The sequence below is a fragment of the Lontra canadensis genome, unplaced genomic scaffold (genome assembly GCF_010015895.1).
Source record: "Lontra canadensis isolate GAN:19392208 unplaced genomic scaffold, GSC_riverotter_1.0 scaffold30, whole genome shotgun sequence".
NCBI lineage: Eukaryota > Metazoa > Chordata > Mammalia > Carnivora > Mustelidae > Lontra > Lontra canadensis.
Window position 1 is genome coordinate 1,872,623 of NW_022631024.1, and position 20,305 is coordinate 1,892,927.

The window sequence follows — 20,305 nt, forward strand, 5'->3', positions numbered from 1 at the left end:
GTGTATTGCATCCCTAGGATTTCTTTATCTTATAACTGCAAGTTTGGACGTTTTGGCCATCTTCCTCCAGTTCCTTTTCCCCCTCTCCCTCTGGTAACCAAGAGTTGCTCTCTTTTTCTGTGAGTTTGGTTCTTTCTCTTCTCTTCCCCTTCTTTCCTTCCCTCCCTCCCTCCCTCCCTCCTTCCTTCTTTCCTTCCTTCCTTCCTTCCTTCCTTCCTTCTTTCTTTCTTTCTTTCTTTCACATTCCACTTATAAATGAATTCATGCAGTATTTGTCTTTCTCTAAATTATTCTGCTTAGCATAATACCCCCTGGTCCATCTGTGTTGTCATAAATGTAAGATTTCCTCATTTTTTATGGCCAGTGATTCCATTGCATACATCTACCACAACTTCTTTATCCATTCATCTGTCGATGGGCTTAGGTTGTCTGTGTCTTGGCTGTTGTCAGTAGTGCTGCAGTGAACGTGGGGTGCAGATACCTTTTCGAGTTAGTGTTTTCATTTCCTTTGGCTATATTGCCTGAAGTGGAATTGCTGGATGATACGGTGGTTCTATTTTTAGTTTTGCGATGAGTTACCATTCTGTTTTCCATAAGGGTTGTACCAATTTACATTCGCACCAGCAGTGCACAATGGCTCCTTTTTCTTCATCTCTTCCAGCATTTGTTCTTTCACGTCTTTTTCGATAGTGGCTGTTCTAACCAGTGTGGGGTGATAGCTCATTGTGGTTTTAACGTGCCTTTCCCTGATGACTAGTGATGTTGAGAGTCTTTTCATGGACCTCTTGGCCATTTGTACTAATACTTTGGAGAAATGTCTCTTCAGGTCTTTCATCCATTTTTAAATTGGGTTATTATTATTTTTTTACTTCCGTTCTGCTGTTGAGTTGTAAGAGTTCTTTACATGTCTTGGATATTAACCACTTGTGAGATGCACATTCTGTGGATATTTTCCCCCATTCTGTAGGTTGTCTTTTCACCTTGTTGATGATTTCTTTTGCTTTTTTGAAACTTTCTTGTTTATTTTTTATTTTGTTGCTTGTGTTTTATGTATCCCTACCAAAAAAATCATTACAAAGACAATTTTAAAGAGCTTTATTCCTATCCTGTGGATGTTTTCTTCTAGAAGTTTCATGGTTTTAAGTTTGGCTTTTAAATCTAATCCATTTTTGAGTTAATTTTTGTGGATGGTATAAGATAAAGGTCTGGTTTCATTATTTAATGTGTGAATATCCATTTATCCTGGTGGCATTTATTGAAAAGACTGTCTTTTCTCCAGTTGTCGGTATTCTTGGCTCCCTTGTCAAATATTAGTTGATCACACATCCTTGGGTTTTTTTCTGGGCTCTCAGTTCTGTTTCATGGGTTTGTCTGTTTTTATGCCATTAATACACTGTTTTGATGACTGTAGCTTTACAGTATAGCTCGAAACCACGAAGTTGATGCCTCCTGCTTTTTTTCTTTTTTTCTCAGAATTTCTTTCCCTGTTTGGTTCCATTTGAATTTGAGAGTGTTTTTTATACTTTTATAAAAAATGTCATTTGGAGTCTGTCTGTCTGTCTTTCCTTCTTTCTTTCTTTCTTTTAAAGATTTTATTTATTTGACAGAGAGAGTGAGGGAGGGAACACAAATGGGGGAGAGGAAGAGGAGAAGCAGGTTTCTTGCTGAGCAGAGAGCCCAATGTGGGGCTCGATCCCAGGACCCTGGGATCATGACCTGAACCGAAGGCAGACACCTAATGATTGAGCCACCCAGGCGCCCCTATCCTTTGGAATCTTGATAGGAGTTGCATCGAATCCATAGAATGCTTTTGGTAGTAAAATTGACATTTTAACATTAATTCTTCCAGTCCATGAACACAGGATGCTTTTCCATTTATTTGTGTCTTTTTGGATTTCTTTCATCAATGTCTTGTCGTTTTCAGAGTAGAGATCTTTCACTGCCTTAGTTAAATTTATTCTTAAGTGTTTTATTGGTTTTGATGCTATTAGAAATAGGATCGATTTCTTTCTTTTTCAGAAAATTTGTTGTGAGTGTACAGAAATGATACTGGTTTTTGTGTGTTAATTTTATATCCTGCAACTTTACTGAATTCATTGATCAGAGCTAATAGTATTTTGGTTGAGTCTTCAGGATTTTCTCTATATAAAATCATGTCATCTGCAAATAGAGACTCTTTTACTTCTTCCTTTCCAATTCGGATATACTTTCTTCCAGGAAATGTTTTCAAGCCCCCATGGCCCTTGGTTTGGGCCATGCAGTGCCAGGCAGTCTGGGCCTGGGTTTGCCATCAGTTATGCGGATGGGGCGTTTTCATTAAAATTTCCATTAACTGTTTTTTTTCATTTTAAGCCAGTGAGCAATTTATAGATTCATTAACTTTTTACTACACTTGTGAAGCCAGGAAGAGGGGAATAAAGGAAATGAAATATTTGGTCCACAACGTTTCACTAAGATGGTGGCCCTTAAATATGGAGGACAAAGAAAGCGAGGTTATTAGGGCTGGTCTGAAGGAGTGTTAGGAAGGGCTGGATCTTCCAGAAGGATCTGGAACTGGAATCTCCTGGCAGAGAGCACTGCCTCTTTTATCTGGCCCTCCCCAGGAGCTCATCCATCCTTTTCCTCATAACCACTCGTTATTTTTTTCACCATTGTCCGCCCTCGGATGGCACACTCCCCATGGGAGCCCACCACTTCTGGGCAACCTCTGTGGCTCTGGGCATGTTTCCTTATATTGTGATATGTAGTCTGACTCCTTATAGCTCTCTCATTTTCTTTCCTTTTCATGGAGTTAGGTGTGGCAGGATGGGTGAGTGTGTGGGCTCTGGGGCCAGAAAAGCTTGATTTCAAGTACTGGCCCAGTGGCTTTCCAGCTGGGTGATTTTTTTGGTCAAGCGGCTTCACCCCTATGAGCCTGTCTCTTTATCTGTAAAATCACAACAGTATGAGGAGCTCTGGAAGGACCCAGAAAAATGGCGGCAGTGTTCTTCACTGCACAGTTACGTGGTGAGGATAAAACAAGATGGTTTACTAAAGATACCTGACCTACATTCACATTTCAGATGGTGCTGTGCGGTTGGACTGCTCATCTTGAACATTCTTGCTTGGTGGATCCACTCCCCTACCCTAGCAAGTCCCTGCACTTCTCAGGACTTTCTGTTTCTCCCGTGGTAAAGTAGATGAGTAATTCCTCGTTAATTGAGGATGTTGGAGGAGTTGAGACGTATTTAACGAGACTTCTGGAGTTGCTGACCCTTAATACTGTCTCTTTGCACACAGTAGTCCTAGAGTTGTGGGTGCAGCTGTATACGATATAAAAAACCTCACTCTCTGGGTCTACTCTCTGAAAAAGGCGGGAGGCTTAAGAAGACCTTCCTGCAGAGTTTGTTAGAGAAAAGTCTTAGTTCTTGAACGAACTCTGCCGGTCATCTCGGGCAGCCCCCAGGTGGAGCTTGGGTATACACCTGGGTTCAGCCACCATGTCTTGTCTATTCATGGGCCCTCATCCTCGACAACAGACTGTAAATGGGGGTCTTTGCAGAGTCACATGTCTTCATTCCGGAGAAGGAGGGCATCCCAGGAAGTCACCTTTTCCCAGTACCTTCCTTTACAGATGGGCAGCACGCATTAAACCATGATGAGTTTTCCCTCGAAAGCAGTGATGCTGGAAAGCTAATCAGGAAGGAGGAAGAATTTCTGAGCCATTCAGAGCAAGTGCTTTTTGGGAGTCGACTTATACAAAGTTACACAGGGAGTTTTGATTCTGTTCTTGTCATTTCACTTTAACGCCCAAGTATTTTGCACGGAGCTTGCCCCTGTTCGCGGACACCCATTCTGATCGCCTCCTGAGTAGAGACATTTTTACGTTGTGTATGGAGATTGTTTCGCAGTTTTTCTTATAAATAATTCAGTGGGCATCTTTGTGCAAGAGTCCTTTTCCTTCTTTTGTATAATATTAGAATTTGTTCCCGAAGTGGATTACTAGGTCAAAGGAGATGAGAGTTGGCAACACAGTTGTGACGGTGGCAAGTCGCAGTTAGAGAAAGGGAGCAGTGGAAGTGGCAGTTGAGGACACACAGCTGCATTGGAGATTCTTGTAGAAAAACCCCATTTGGGAGAGTTGACATGACCCAGTGCTGCTTTCTCATCTTCTATCTTAGCTGAGGCTGGAGCTTTAGGCCAGGTCATGAGCTGGAAGCTGGAATGTTGATCTTTCTGTGGCTCAGCAAAAATACATATTTGGCCCCATGATTTGCAGAGCCCCACCCTGGACCCAGCGAGGGAGCAGTAAGTCTGATACTCATGAAAGGGGCTTGTGGATTGTTTTCAGACACATGTGGCCTTGCCCATGTTACTTCCACCCTGGGCCTTCATTTCCTCTTTGTACATCAAGCCTTCTGGCTCGGAAGACTGTGTGCCGATGAGAAAGTACTGTAGGTGCACTGAAGGTGTTCTCCTTGATGTCAGTCATGAAGGGAGAGTCTGGCCTAATTTTGAGTAAAGTGTTGGTGGTTGTCTGGTACAGGGGAGTTCCGTGCTTTGGGTAGATGTCTGAGAATCCTACGCTATCTTTAAATATCTTCTCTTAACTGCTAAGTCATTTGACATTCTCTGATTTCTCCATTTGGATTAAATATGGGCTTTTTCCATATTCCGCTGCTTCGGCTGTGGGGTTTGCTAACTGCTGGTGTTCTGGTGGGTTGACGTTTTGAATTGAGTTTTATGGGGATGGAGAGGTGACCACGACAGTGAAGGCAGTGGCAGCCATTACTTCCAGCTCTGAGTCCATGCCAGGCACTGTTCTAAGTGTCTTCACATTTACTAACTCTTTTTATCACTTAATGATTTCATTATATCAATTCATTTCAGGAAAGAGAAGCAAGACGTGGAATCTTGGAAAGGGAGACAAGAGCTAGGAGGGGGAAGAAACCTGCTGTTTGTCTTGGAAGAAGTCATGGGTTTGAATCTCAGCAGCTACTGACTTTGGGCAAAATCACTTCACCTTTGCTCCCTCTTCTCTGAAATGGAAATCATGACTCCTGCTTTGTAAAGAATTAAATGAAGTAATGGGTGTAAAAATCCTGCCGATCGCTAAGCAAACATGGGGCGCTGATAGAGACCGTGTTATTCCTGCCTTACCCCAGACTTGGGCTTCTGGGAACCTGAGCCATTTTCCCGGTGAAGGATGCCATGTAGATGGCATGTAGATATGCTGGGCCACACGTTGGACGCTAGGGAATCCAGAGGCACGGCCTCTACCCAAAGAAGATGTATGCTCCGGCTTGGAAGACAGGTCATAAAGAGATGACTTGAGTGTTCCAGCTGGTTGATCAATATGATTTGAATGACCCCGGCAATAAGTGCTTTAAGAAAACAGGGGAGGGAGATGGGTCCTGTGGCTGGGGGGAGGTGGGAATGGAGCCACCAGTGAAGGGAAAGGGCCCTTTCTTTGAACAGTGTAGTTTGAAACCAAGCCTTTAGCCACAGCCAGGACCAAGAGGTACGTAGGGTTGAGTTCGTAGGGTTGAGTCCTCGTGGGACAGGAACACTCTCGTCTTTCATGATATGGTTCAGAAAAGATTGCCACCAAGTTTCAGTGTGGATCTGAAGTCCGGAGTAGTGGTCCTGAAGTGGGGGAAAGTTCTGGAGCCCTAGGAGCATTTTCATCTCAGCCCGCTAGCTGGCATCAGACTTCGTACCACAGAGCCTCCACTCCTGACCCCTGTGAACATAGTCTTCCAGATCTGGTCAAGAGATACTTCTGGAGTGTCTCCTGGGTGCTTGGGTCTTCTGACTGATGGATTGGGAACAAGTAGCCTTCACATTATGAATTTGCTGTCCATTATAGATGTTGAGCAAAGGCTGGATGCAAAAGTATGCAGGAAGGCCATCCAGACATCCCACATGTTGGGAGACTGGGACCTGGTGGCCAGATGTCCATTTCTTAGACTTCCAGGGTCCCGTCAGGTCTGAGCCATGACTGCTGGCTGGTGTGGAAGAGGACACAGTTCAGGAAGTTGCAGACCCTACAGGGAAGCTAGACTCGGGCGGGGTGGGGGGGACCCCGGTGAGCTGCGCAGGACACTGCCACCACGTGGTTGTGTCCTCCTGGAGCGTCCTGCTCTGAGCTCTGTCCCTGTTGCTCCCCTGCTGTGCTCTGATTGACAAGGACCTACATTTCCCGGGTGCCCTTGCCCTCTGGCCTTCTAGTAGTTGAGCCAGAAGGATGCTCAGCCAGGAGATTGGAAAGTGGGAAGAAGGGATGAACCCAGGGTGTTTATCCCCACTCATTCTTGCCTCTCGCCGTGTTTTCTGTGTAAGCAGCCTCTGGATCCACTCCCATTAGCCCTTGCTGAACAGCCCCAGCTTCTGGTAATACTATCTCTTCCTTTTCTTCCTCTCCAGGCTCCTTGGTTGCCTTCCTGTCCCCCATTTGATCTCAGCCCATTCATCACCTGTGTCCTCAGATCCCTGTATTAAATTGCCTCTGTTTTAAGTACGTAGATTGGCTTGTCTTTTCCTGGTCCAGACCCTGTAGGGCGTTACTGCCCCCCCCACCCCTGCCCCAGATCAGGCCCATTAGAGCATTTGCTGCCCCCCCCTACTGAATAGTCCCATGAGAGTCGTTGTAAGGTCATGGCTGCCCTGAGGAATTCAGGGTACCAGATTTTTTTTCTCCCCCTGCAGAGAAAACAGAATTATAGAATAATTTCAAAATAATTTGGCTGTGTAGATTTCTCAGAAGAGACCCATTGGGGTGTGAGGAATTAAAACCTTTCTTTTCTTCCTGGGCCTCTCATTTTACAGGAAAATGGGTGAACTCCTTCCTGTCCAACTACAAGAGGGACTCTTTGACTTTTAAAAAATTCATGCAGTCATTCTCCCCCTCCCCCTATTTGCCTGGGCTGTTGATCTGGTGATATATTTATAGAGATTGTGGTTGGCTGACCTGGAGTTATTTTGCAATAGGAATTTGTAAGATTTCTACTTTGAGCAAGAGTTCCAGACTTTTCTTTCTTTAAAAAGAGTAAAGTCTTTCTTAGGGCATCTACTTCGCCCTTCTGTAATTAGTCTTGTTTCACAACGAAAATGAGTCCAGTGTTCTGTGCAGGTTTTTTTGTTTCTTGTGGAGTTCTTTTGTCTCTGATCTTCTGTCTTCTTTTGTGTCCCTTACACTGAATTTTGAAAGGCCACAGTTCCTCTTTCAGAATGTGGTGACTGGATAGAGGGTGCTTTGGGGGCCAGGAGACCTGGGGTTCTCTTTAAAGGGAGGATATTGGAGTAGTTCAGGGGGAGCAAGCACACTGCCATCCCCAGCTTCACTGTGCTCACCACAGACATCAATAATCAATCACAGCACTCTCTGGCTGAGCTCTGATGTGACCCCAGAATCCTTCTCAACACATTGCACCGGGGGGCCACTAGTGACTGATCATACTTGGCACTGAAAATACAACCTGTTTGCCATTCTTGGGCTAGATGAGTCCCTAGGTCCCATTAATCACCATGGTTCTCTAAGTATTGGCAGCAAGTTTTAAACCAACTGACTGATCTTTTTTTTTTTTTTTTTAAAGATTTTATTTATTTATTTATTTGTCAGAGAGAGAGAGAGAGAGCGAGCGCGAGCGAGCGCACAGGCAGGTAGAGTGGCAGCAGAGGCAGAGGGAGAAGCAGGCTCCCCGCTGAGCAAAGAGCCCGATGCGGGACTCGATCCCAGGACACTGGGATCATGACCTGAGCCTAAGGCAGCCGCTTAACCAACTGAGCCACCCAGGCGTCCCCTGACTGACTGACCTTTATTAAGCCCCTTCTGTATGCAGCATAGGTCCGGGAGCTGTGGAGCCAGAGAGAAGCCCCAAGAAGGTCACCACCCTCCTGGAAATGTTCCAGTTTGATGGGAACAAAGAGGCAGAGTGTGGTGTGTTTCTGGGTGTGGTCAGGCACGCTCTTGGTGCTCCAGGAGGTTGTCTTTGTGGTCCGGGAAGTCTTTGTGGGGCAGGGCTTGGTACCCAGTGGCTAAGTAGACCACAGTCTGGGCCGCATGATCAAAGACAGAAGAAACATAGGAATCAGCAAATTTCAGAACTTAGGAGGGTCCTCAGAGCCCATCAGGTCAAAATCCTCCAATTGATAGGTAGGGAAACTGAGGCTCAGGAAAACAGGACTTGCCTGAATTTGAATGAAAGATAATTATATAGCTAAAGTTCAATAAATGATAATTCATTTTAATTATAACTATTTATAGAGCTTTTACTATGTACCAGGCATTGTTTTGAGAGCTTTATAAATGTTAACTGATTCACCCCTACGCAGACTTGTGCACTGCATACTGTCATTATCCCCATTTGACAGATGTAGAAACTGAGTCTTAGGAGTAAGTGACTTCCCCAGTGGCACATGGCTCAGAAGTGGTGGAGTCCAGGCTTGAATCCCGGCTATCCAGCTCCAGATTCTCTGGGGGGAGATACTGTCCCGAGTATACCCCTCTGGAGGGATCAGAATATGTTTGGGTTTCTTTGTTTTTTAAATGTATTAATTTTACTCCCCACCATCAGGGTAACCACGCTGACCTCCTCCAGTTCTGTGGCTCATGTAGCATTGTTTAGCACTAGCTGAGCATGGATGGACTTTCTACCTTTTTATCCGCCCAGCAGTAGTGTTCCATGGGAATTTTCCCTCTCTTTTACATCGGGGGAAACTGAGGCTGAGGGTGATGTTTCTTGAGCCCAGTTTCAGAGCTGCTTTTGGGCAGAATTTGAACCCAGGCTGCCTGACTCCAGATGGCAGAGCTGGAAGGTTTCTGAGAGGCCCTCTGTCCAGCAGCCCCGCTGGGCAGCTGGGCGGACGGAGGGGGATGGGGGGAATGGGCAGAATTTGTCTGTGGCAGCTGTCAGAGGAAGGGGTTCTCCTGGAATGGGATGTGGCTGCTGTTCCCTGTCTGGGCAAGGTGGCGTCACTGTGGCCATGTCACAGGAGGCCAAGGACCTTTACTGTGATCGCCTCAAAGAGACTTAAGGAGTAGCCTTTTTCTTTACTGCCTTAAAAATACCTAAGGGGGGTGACTTTCAAACCGCATCCCCCAATTCTAGTTTCACTAATTTAGAGCTTGTAACTTTCTCTATTTATAATAGGTTTTTTCCCCCTTGTGAAGCAAAAAAGTTTTTCTCCCCCCCCCCCCGCCCCCAACTTCCTGCTGATCTGAAGCGAATATTTATCACATATTTAATGAGTAATCTGAGTCTTGGCTTGGTGAGGCTGTACCAGGACATGGTTTATGGCTGATCTGGTTTTAACTCGCTCCAGGCGGTTTTCCCTGGAGTTTTCTGTAAAATCATAAACCTGGAGAGAGAATTTTTGTGGAATCCAGTCACATGCCTCGCTCTTTTGTAAATTGAGAGATTAAGTGTGTGACTGTAAAGAACTGAGACGCGTTTCTTTTTTGGAAAGAAAACAAACAGAGCAGCATTCACGCACGCAGAGGAGCGTGTCCACTCTTAAAGATGGAAAAATCGCTCGCCAAGGTCACCCCGCTGGGCCTTGGCCACAGCGTGGCATAGGGTTTGAGAACATGAACTTGGAATCAGAGTGTCGGGCTTGGAGGCCTGGCCGAGCCTCTTTCCAGCTGGTCCCTGCGCTCTGCAAGCCTCTGGGACCTGGACTGCAGGACTGGGGTCCATCCCTCCCACCCAGGGTGATCGAGGAGATTCACTGGGGCGGTATACCCAGTGCCTGAGCCCAGGGCTGGCATACAGGAGGCGCTCAGTAGATGCTGGCTGCTCTGGGGTGCTGGTATTCTCTCTGTCAGAGGCCCTTCAAGCTGGGCGAACCGTACAGGCCAGCACCATGTGTCCCTGAAGGCTCTGCCCAGGCATGTGACTGATGAGCCCATGTCATCTGCACGGTAGCCCGTGAGGTGGCACCAGCATCACTTCCGTTTTACAGAGGAAGGAACCAAGGCACTGAGAGGTCAGTGCACCGAGAGGCCAAGGTCCCCCTCGCAGGTAGCAGAACTTACGTCCCACCTGACTTGTGCCACTGCTGGTGGCCTTCATGATTTATTCTTGGGGCCTAAGGGTTTTGACTGCTGGTCTAGCCTCAGCGGACCTTCCTGGGACACTGGCATCAGCCTTTAACTGGTCTTCACGTCTTTGTCTTGCCCCCCTCCAGTAGGGCTTTCGCAGACACAATTCTGACCATGTCTCTCCCGTGCCTGAAGTTGGGTGAGAGGTGGAAGGGAACTCCTCATAGTTGCTCTGTTACTCTGTTAGAATTATTTTAATACAAAAAAAAAAAAAACCAAAAACAAAAAAAACACCCCAAACCAATAACGTTGCGGGGCCTGACCCCAGGAACAGCCTCACCATTTTGGACGCAGCCTTAGAACCCGTTGTGATCCAGTGCAGGTGGGAGAATAGAATTTATGTACGTGAAACACCCAGGAGTTCTCCTGGACCCTGGAGATGCACGTGTGGTCTCTCGGCTCCAGTCGTGCCGGCATCAGGCACCTGGGGACGAGAGCAAGGCCTGGGGTCTGGGCGGCAAATCCTGCACGGCAGCCTGGGGGAGGGCACCGCCCCTCCTGCCTGAGGTCAGGATGCCACCCTCCTGCTCAGGGCCCCGAGTCAGGCTCTGGGTATGGCGGTAGCTTCATCTCTCACTTCTGTGTCTCCCAGGTGCCCAGAGGAGACCAGGTCGTCTGCTCACAGCCCAAGATGTGTTTTTCCACAGCTCCTGTTATTTGTCTGTTTTGAAACCCTCCATTTATTGAGTGACTGCTGCATGCCGGCTCTGTCGTGGGTACTCCTCACGGGCTATCTTAGGTGATCTTGGTGCTCCCAGCAGCCCTTCATTCTAGAGCATCTCTTTCCTGGAAGATGACGGTGTCCTCCATATGGCCTCCCTGCCTCCAGCCTGTAGCCAGTGGTGGCTTCAAGAGGTGCACGAGCCATCAGGACAGCCCGTGGAGCCTTGGGGTGAAGCCCCAAGTCCTGTGCCTGGTTTGCAGGTGTTCCGTAATCCCCAGCTGTGGATGGTATGACAGAGATGGTCATGACTGTGATGGTGGTCATGATGTCAGCATTAGGGTCCTGCTCCAGTCTGTCCCCCAAAGAGGGAAGGTCCTGCCTGCACCTGCAGTGCCTGAGAAACTGACCGAATGGTGCTGGTTCCATCCCTAGGAAGCCTGATTTATGTCTTGACACTTGATCTCTGACAGCAGGGACTTGGGGAGGGCAGGGGGGCATTGTAACCAAGAGGAATAAAGACACTGGTCATTTCCCTGCGTTTTCCCTTGCAGTTGGAAACTTGGCTAGTTGATGGTATGTCTGGGCCTCCTTGACCTCTGGGCTCTGATCTGGGCTCTGATCAGCTCCCCGGCCTGTCAATGGGCTGGTCCCTTCCTCCAGAGGAAAAGGCCTTCAGAGAAGGCTGAGGCCCTGCAGGCTTCAGGGACCAAGGCTTCGCTGCTGGGCAAGATGGTGCCCTTCTCTTTGCTCCCTGACACCCAGCTCATAGCTTCATTCGCAACTAGACCATGCCTTCCCCTCTGCGGAGCAGGAGCTCCATGTCCCCCTGTTCTAGCATCCTTCCCTTGGGGAAGCTCTTCCTGACCCTACAGCTTCCTCGGATCTGTTGTCAAAGATGCTTGCGGATTCTTGGCCTTCCTCTTGAGAGCACAGATCTCAGGTGGTAATTATAAATCGGTAGCGTGAAATAATTAAGTAATCACTGCCCGTCTCCCCTACTGTTCTTGCTGCTGTTGTGTTCCCAGTAACAGCTCCGGTGTCCAGCACCCAGTAGGCACTTAGCAGGTGGTGTTTGGGTGAATGACGAGGAACCGTTTTTGAGATGCATGGTCCCCCCATGGCCCCTCTCCGAATCACACGTCTACTGTGCAAGGTATGAAGACCCGTTGAAGTACCCACGTCTGACTCCGGGTCTTCTCCAGCAGCACCCCCTCCGCTGGGACCCCTGAGCTGTCTGCGGCTTTGAGTAACCAGGTTTGGGCGGAAAGCAAATATAGAATTAAAAATGAAGCGCCACATGCTAGAGACGTATCACTGAAGGTGATCTGAGAAACAAGGTCTAATTAGGGAATTTATAATGTATTTAGTTTCCCGGGAGTGGGATCCTCTTTGTCACGTGCAAAGCTTTTCTTTGGCCTTGGCAGAATCACCCTTAATAGGTCTTTTCCAAGAACACCTGGTGAACAATAAGCAGGGGCGGCCTGTGCTCGAGTTGGGGCTGGATGGGTCCGTAGGCCAAGTTCACCTCCATTGTTCGCGACCAGGATTGACGGTGTCTTCTAGGCACCAAGGGCCAAGCGTGTAGAGGAAATGGCCATTAACTTGGGTGAGAAGATGTGTGAGCCGTGGCCAAGCCACTGACTTCTTTGTGACCTTGGGCAAGTCACTGGGCCCCTCCGGGCGGTTGGCTGATTCTTGGTCGAGGAGGGATGCTTAAGCTTCAGCGTCTCCTTTGCAGGGTTATTGGGAGGATTTGATGTGTGTGACGATCCATGGAAGGTGCTGTCCCAGTGACTTTTATCTTCTCATGTGCCAGAAAGATACAGGTCCTTTTTTCTTGGTGCGGAGGCCGAAGGTTTCTCAAGCCTTCCCTCACTCTTACTTGCTGTCACAGCCCAGATCGGGTTTATCAGAAGGTCCTGTTGGTTCTACCTTCCAGCATAGTCAGAAGCCACTTCCTCACCCCCTTGGTCCCAACCCCTTCATCTTTGACCTGAGCCATGACTGTGACCTCCTAATTGACCTCCTCCTGCCTACTTTCACCCTTGCCCCCGGTCCATTCTCTGCAGAGTAGCCAGAAAGGATCTCTTTTATTTATTTACTTATTTAAATATTTTTTATTTTCATTATTTGACAGAGATCACAGGTAGGCAGAGAGGCAGGCAGAGAGAGAGGAGGAAGCAGGCTCCCTGCTGAGCAGAGAGCCTGATGCGGGGCTCGATCCCAGGATCCCGGGATCACGACCTGAGCCGAAGGCAGAGGCTTTAACCCACTGAGCCACCCAGGCGCCCCAGGATTTTTTTAAAAATGGAAGTCAAATTATGTCAGTGTGCCAAAACCTTCCATTGACTTTCAAGGATACGAGCCAAAGGCCTTCAGTGGCCTCCCTTACCTCCTCCCTTCTCACTCCTGAAATACTTCCTGTTCCTGGAGCACACCAGGCACACACTCCTGCCCTTGGGTCTTTGCACTGGCCATTCCCTTTACCCCCCAGACACCAACTCCCTTACCTTCCATTGTTTGCCTGATAACACCTGCTCTGAACACCTGATTAAAATTGCAGTCTGTGGTTCCTCCCTTGCGCCTGCGCTCTGATCCCCCTTCCCGTTCTCTCTTCCCCTCACAGAACTGATGACTTTCTGGCATAGGATATATTTTACTCATTTATTCTACCTAATGCTGCTCTCTTCCCCAAGTTGAATGTAATCGCTTTGAGGGCAGGAATATAGCCCAACTGCCCAGAACAGTGTCTCGTGCATAGAAGCAGCTCATTAAATACTATTGGGATGAGTGAATGACTTTCCCTGATTTGAGTCTTGTGCCTCAGTGGGATAGAAAGTTCAAGTTCAGTTTTGGGGATCCACTGGCTGTTGGAAAGGAAAGGGGCTTGCAGATGAGACTCCAGTTGTTTGGGCCTACTTTTCCTGTCCTCAGTGAAGAGGAGGAGACAGAGTGACCCTCTGGGCGGAGTCTGAGGCTCTGGCAGGTGCATCCCACAAGTTCAGTGCCTCCTGCAGGTCTCCAGGTGAGTGCCCTTGGCCTCCCTCACTGCTGAGGCTAAGCATCTTCCTACAGGATCAGTTGTACATGTTGGTAATATAAGATGGTATTTTTATATTCAAACATACGTATGTATGACTTGCACAGGCATAGTTTGGAGTAATGTGCATTTGATCCTTGCGATAATAGCATTCATGTGACTTAAGAAAGAATAAAAGACTTGAAAGGCATTTGAGCACGCAGGGAACTTCTCCTATGGGTTCACATTCACTCTTTCCTTCCGAGGTTGGAGAGAAGCCAAGAAGCAGTAAATGTTGGGGGTTTGGAACTGTCCCCCAGTGGATTTGAGGCTGTCCATCCAAAGCTGAGTACAGTAGGTTTTTCAGGGAATGTTTGTTGAATGAATAAAGGACTGATTGATTATCTAAGATCAGTTGTTCTCTTTCATCCTGGTTGCCAGTGTAGTTCATAATGTATATAAGGAACTTCGTTATCCGTGTTTCCCGAGAAATAATAATTAATGGAGTCAACCCTGTTTGCTGAAGATTGGCTGCGTGGCGGGCCCCAAGCTGGGTGCTGGAGTCACAGCCATGTGTGGGGTGTGGTCTTTGTCCAGGAGGAGCACATGGTCTGGGGGCACATAGGTGCTCCAGGAACTATGGTCCCTATCCCATAGAGTTGGTGAAAAGTGCTGGTGTTGGTTGGTTAAGAGTGGTGGGGGAACAGTGAACAGAGACATGTCAAATCTGGCTGGGGAGCTGGGGAGTCACTGATGTGTTCCAAAAGGAAGCAATTTTTGCATTGCAGTGGGGGAGGGAGGGAGAAGGTAAGATCCTAAGTATACCTCCATGGAAATGTGCTTCACTCCGTCTGTCCTGGGCTTGACTGGCCAAGGCACACCATCTTGGAGATGTTCTCTTCAAGATGGTGGCCCTCCTCCATCCTCTGAGAGCTCAGGGGACCATGAGCACCCACATTCACAGGGGCACCTCAGCCTCGCTGAGCCTCCGGCTTGGTTCTCTTATCGCAGAAAGGCATTTCATTCTTCGAGATCAGGCAGCCAGGACCCAAGGAGCTGTTTTCCTCCATTGTGCAAGCATGACAAATCATTAATTTTTGATTGATTTGCTTAGAATTATGGGCGCCCCAGCATTCTTTCCGCCGCTGAACAGCTGTATAACAAATGAATATATCAGTGTGCACAAAAGATTGGAGATCTAAGAGAAGCAATTACATTGGCCACCCTCCCCCACCCTCACCCCTTCCCAGGCAGTGAAGGGAGGAAATTTTTACCAGAAATTCCTCAAGTGGCTTAAAAAAAAAAAAAAAGCCCTTTTATAATTGAATTAAATCTTTATCTCTTCATCTTTTGCAGCAGATTTCCAAACACATACCAGTTCCCCATGTGCTTGGGTTCCATCCATCCAGGAGGGATCTTTAATAATGAAATTTTGACTCGTGAATTAAAACCAAAATGAAAAAAAGAAAAAAAAAAACAATTCTACCCCTTTTTTTGCTTTTTTTTTTTTTTTAGTTTAATTTTTTTTTTTTGGTCGCTGCTATTGCTTTAAGATTTTGGAACCGTACCAGTGCACTAAATGTGACCTCCATAACTTTTAAATTAAGAATTTATGCTGGCTTGAAATTTATGAAATATTTCAGCATGAAAGAAAGCCTTTTTCCCTCAGGAAAATTGAGCAATAAATCACAGCACTGTGGATTTACTGCCCTAGAGCCAGCGAGAGATAGGATTTTTTTTTTTTTTTTTTTCTTTATTTTTAAAAAAAAAAAAAAAATGTAATCATATAAGACAGCTTAGCTGCTATCCTCCCACTCTCTAGAATTTTTAATTTCAGCTGTTTCTGCTTGGATTTATTTCCAATATTCCTGCTCGGCTTTTCAATTTCCTCAGTTATTAAATTTTAATTCAGTGCATTAGCATTTAAATTAAAAAAGGGTTTATTTTATCGAAATCGTTGGCCAGCCCCCATCCCGTAGCACACGAATTGCCTGTTTCTGCCATTTGCACAAAATGTGAAATGCAGCTAATGTCCTACAACTTACATTTGCACAAATTCAGAAATAAAATTTCTGGGTTTAGAATAATATTTTCTTTCCAAGAAAATCCTTAATAAGAGAATGGAAAAGAACAACTTAACATTCATTTGGGAGGGAAGAGGAGGGTCGAATGAAACCAAAAATAGCTTTGCCCGGGTCTTACAGAGAAACTGGTGGAGGAGGAATGGATGGGGCTGGCAAAGGGGGGGCCGATGCCCTTATGGGGAGCTGGGGAAGTGGATGCCTGTACCCTCCCCCTGCGTGGTAAGCTTGAGGGGGAGGGTTTCTCATGGGCCCACTGTGCCACACCCCATTTCACTTGCCATAGTGGGGTTTGGTTAAGTTTGGGTCACTTCCACAGGCAGCAGGAGAGGATCTGACTCTCGTGCTTCTCGTCTAGTTTTTACCAGTGAGAACCTCGTGTCCGGGGAAAGGAAGGAGCCTGCCCCCGGTGAGACATGGACAGAACCAGGCAGAGCTGTGTCCGTAGGAGCCCATGGTCCAGTGGAAGCCACTGCCCCGTTTCCATTGCTTAAGCCGTTGCTACACATAGCTGACCTGCGCTTAGCGTAGGCTGTATCACTGTATTTGACTTCGTTTCTACCAGCCCTTTGGAAGAAGCCTCAGAGCTGTGGGGTCTGGTGGACACCCATGAGATGCCGACCTGCACCTGCAGCCCAGGATTTAGACCAGACCCTGGGACAGGCTGGGGAGAGTCCTGGGGCAGTGCAAGGTCGGCCCCGCCTCTCGCCCATCTGCGGTGCAATCAGCATAGTCCACACTGGTTACTTGTACACGCGTTACCTCGTCGGTCCCAGGAGATCGGTCCAGGGATCGGCATTATTGTCATTTTGCACGCGGGAAGACCGAGGCCTTGAGCGTGCAGGTGGCTTGCCAAGAACCCAATAGCTAGGAAACGGCAGGACTGTTGGGGGCTCCAGATGCAAGACTGTCTGATGCTTCACCGTGTGCTGTTTGACTTGAGTTCCAGTTGGGAATGGGGTCACGTTACACTGGGTAAAGGTGAGTTTGTGGTTTAGGTTGAATCATAGGAAATTGCTGGGAAAATGGCCACGTCAGAGGGTCAGCTTCATTCAAGTGGTAGGGAGTTGTGAGGACACCGACAGAGCTGGTCTGGCTTCTCACTGATCCTTTCAACTGAAGGTTGATCCCTGCAACTGAAGGTTGGTGCCCTTGGCACTGTGGGCTTCCATGGGGGTGGGGAGGGCCCGAGAGGTTGTCCCTGGTCCTGCGGTGGGCCTGGACTCAGCCAGGCCCATGTGCCCTGACCGACGGGAGCTGTGATGGGGACACATGCTGTTGTGGACATCTCTCACTTGAGCCTCTTGTCCATGCACAGGCCCACCTGTATCAGTTCCCCGGATCTGCCGGGAACCACCCCGGGGCCCCAGCCCCCGGGGCACATCACACCTGCCCAGGTGAGGCTCCTCCCACCAGCAGCTCCATTTCTCCTGTGGCTTCTCCTGAGTTTCTGTGCAAGGGTTTGTTTGGGCAACGGTTTGAATATTTTTAGCATTTTGTGTTTGTTTCATAAAAATCGGTGGAAAACAAAACTCAGTGTTGCCACTGGTGGCAAGAAGTGCAGAGCATCGCAAACATAATAAAAAGGAAACATAGGTGGCAGTGCCTAGCTATGCCAGAGATGGAGCATCTTTTCTTCTCCCCAGCCCTGTGTTCCCTGTCTGCATGCAGTCCATTCTGGGTGAAACTGGGAAGGAAGAGGACCCCCCCCAAAAAAACCCCCACAAACACCGCGAAAATATGTGCAAAATGCTAGAAATACGTGCCCAGAGTTGAGTGGGAAAGATGAGAGATCATTTGGGATTTTAAAATTTTCTTTAAGCTCTCTGGGGCAGAATCTCCACCCCTTAACCACTTCTGCCTCTTAACGATATGAAGATTAAAACAACTTCGTCCCATTCGCTTTCCATAGAAGTTTTGAGGAATGCAAGATGTCGGAAGGAGGCTGTAATTGATCCTGTTCTTTTGCTCCCAGTGAAATGATATGCAAACCATTTTCCGCTTTCTTGTTTCTGCCACTGAAATAATACACCAGCATCCCATTAATTTTTTCCCTCCCAGGCCTCACATTTCTGCCTCCTTATTTGTCCTTCATCTTTGCATTTCCCTCCTGTGGGCAGTGGGGGCTGTGGGTGTACCTCATTTCCCGATTGGCTGTTCTGAATGTTGATGGGAGAGAAAATACTCCAGAGCTTAGGAAGCTGGGCCCTGGAGTGACCCAGACCTGGGCTTGTAGCTGTGGAATGTTGGACAAGTGACTTAAAATTCTTTGACTTCCTTGTGTGTGTTGGGGGACCTGTTGGGAGGGTTGAATAAGGAGCATTAAATGTGCATACACTGGCACCCCAGGGGAGGTTAGGGAGTCTGGATACCCCTGGGAGCCAGGCCAGAGGGCTGGGTATAAGGCAAGAGGGAGCCCTGGGGACTGGCAGCTCTAGCTGACTGTGGTCGCGTGGAACTAAGTGCTGCTTTCACTCGCTGAAATCTGGCCTTCTGTGGGTGAAATTATTTTATTTCTCCATATTGACTGTTTGAATTGAAGCCTGCCATCTGGTTTTGCCAGTTTGTAACTTCTCAAAAACCTGCGTCAAAAGGTAGCTGTTGCCGCTATTTTAGATCTGCATTCCTGAAATTCACAAAACTCGAAAACAAAAAGATTTTTTATGACTGGTGAGGTGGTAGGACTTGACCTGAAGGGAGAAGAGACTAATTCTGTCTTCGTTTATCCTCCATAGGGCCTGATTGCACGAGTTTCACTGTGGAAATAACACCGTGATTGAATCTAGGGTTGGTGGGGGGCTGCCCAGACCCTGCCGAGGTTGTTGCAAAATACAGAGCACATGTGCTACATTACCTTTCTAAACTTGGAAGTATTCTGAATTTGGAATCACGTGTGTGCCAGAGTTTGGAACCTGCATTATTCTGTGATTGCTATTATTATAAATGCGTTAACAAAGCCAAGGAAAGTGGCTACAACTCATGTGTTCTTCCCGTGCGTTCTTTCCATGTCCATGGCCTACTTTAGCCTCTGCAGCAGAGGTTCTCCCAGCACTGGCCTGGGCAGGGAGGTCAGGAACCCCAGGTGTTTTGTCATTCTGTCCTCCTGAGACTTCAGGCAGCTCCCTCCTGGCTCAGGGCCTCAGTCTCTCCCTCTGACCCAGAATTGTATGATTTCTGAAATTTTCATTGGGTCAGCCACATCTCCTCATTTTCCTCCCCAATCCCAAGTGAAAGAGATTAAGAACTGGTACTCTCTTGTCTCTCCCTGCTAGTAGGGTTGGGGGACAGAATATTTTAACATAATAGGATTTTCCCCCTCTGGTTGGTAGGAATAAATCTGCGGCTACTGTTTTATTGGAAATCCCAGATGAAAATAAAAATGGTGCAATTCAATCTTAGATTTAGCTGGTTACTTACTTTTCACTGAGTCCCCAGGGCCCTGTGGTTGCTGGGTTTGTGTTGGCAATGGGTGCTCTGCTAGATTTAAAGGGCCAAGCAAATTCCGGGGGCGGGGGTGGGGGCGGGGGTGTGTGTGTGTGAGGGGGTGGGGTGTCCTGACTCCCTCTTACCACTAGGGGCAGATTTTCCCAGCCTGCAAGAATGGAACAGGGGTCTTGGGCCAGCTCTCCCCTCTGTCTGAAGACTGGTGTTGAGGGGGAGCTTGGTGGGGTGGCAGTGGGTACAATCTGGGCTCTTCTCCCTTGGCTGATATAGGTGTTTTGGGTTTCTTTTGCAGGCTGACGGAGCCAGTGCAGCCGGAAGGAAAAGCACTGCAAGCAGGTACACTCTCTTTCCCTTGCCTCCGGTTGTACCCCTCCCTCTCCGCATTTCCCAACCAACAGCCACCTCTCTCTGGTCCTTGCCTTCCCTGGAAGGAGATGGAGGATCCAGGCCAGCTCCCTTGGCTGAGAAGTATACATACTTCCCCAGAGGATGTGCGGTTACGGGCAGCACTTTCCAGCCTTCCTGATATCCGCTGAGCACCCATGATGCACCAAGGACGACTAGATCCTGGATAGGCCTTTGGGCACTCAGGTTGGCAGTAAATTAGAGGAGAAGCAGAAGAGTGGGCAGAAGGACCGGGCTCGAATCCCATCTCAGCTGCTCTGTTGTGAACTCCCGACCTGCCCGACCTATCCTGGTCTGGAACTCATTGGCTCAGCTTGGGTCCTGTCACCCCACAGCCAGGGGAGGGGATACTCTGCTGAGCCACACTGGGGCCGTGTCCTCACCCTGGGAGCTGGCAGGACATGGGCGGGGGTAGCCCCTAAAGGAAAGCTGGGCTGTCGTTACCAAAGAAGGCAGGAAGAGACTCTGAATAGGGCTGCACGGTGGCTGTCCGCCCCTGGTAGGTGGCACAGGCAGGTACTCGGTAATTGTGAGCACTGATCCCGCCACTGTTCGCTCAGCGAGAGCAGAGCAGGAGCAGCAAGACGACCTTTATTGGGGGCATCAGAGGC

The 20,305-nt window shown here is 48.1% G+C and overlaps 1 protein-coding gene across 14 annotated transcripts in view; it reads left to right on the forward strand.

The window, feature by feature from the left end:
- The window catches only part of ZNF618 (zinc finger protein 618), a 170,199-nt gene that overhangs the window by 79,030 nt on the left and 70,864 nt on the right, over positions 1-20,305 (forward strand). For all 14 annotated transcript variants that reach the window (XM_032865669.1, XM_032865672.1, XM_032865670.1 and 11 more), the window contains exon 2: positions 19,582-19,625. In XM_032865669.1, coding sequence (XP_032721560.1) covers positions 19,582-19,625 — 44 coding nt within the window. The remainder of the gene's footprint in view (positions 1-19,581; positions 19,626-20,305) is intronic.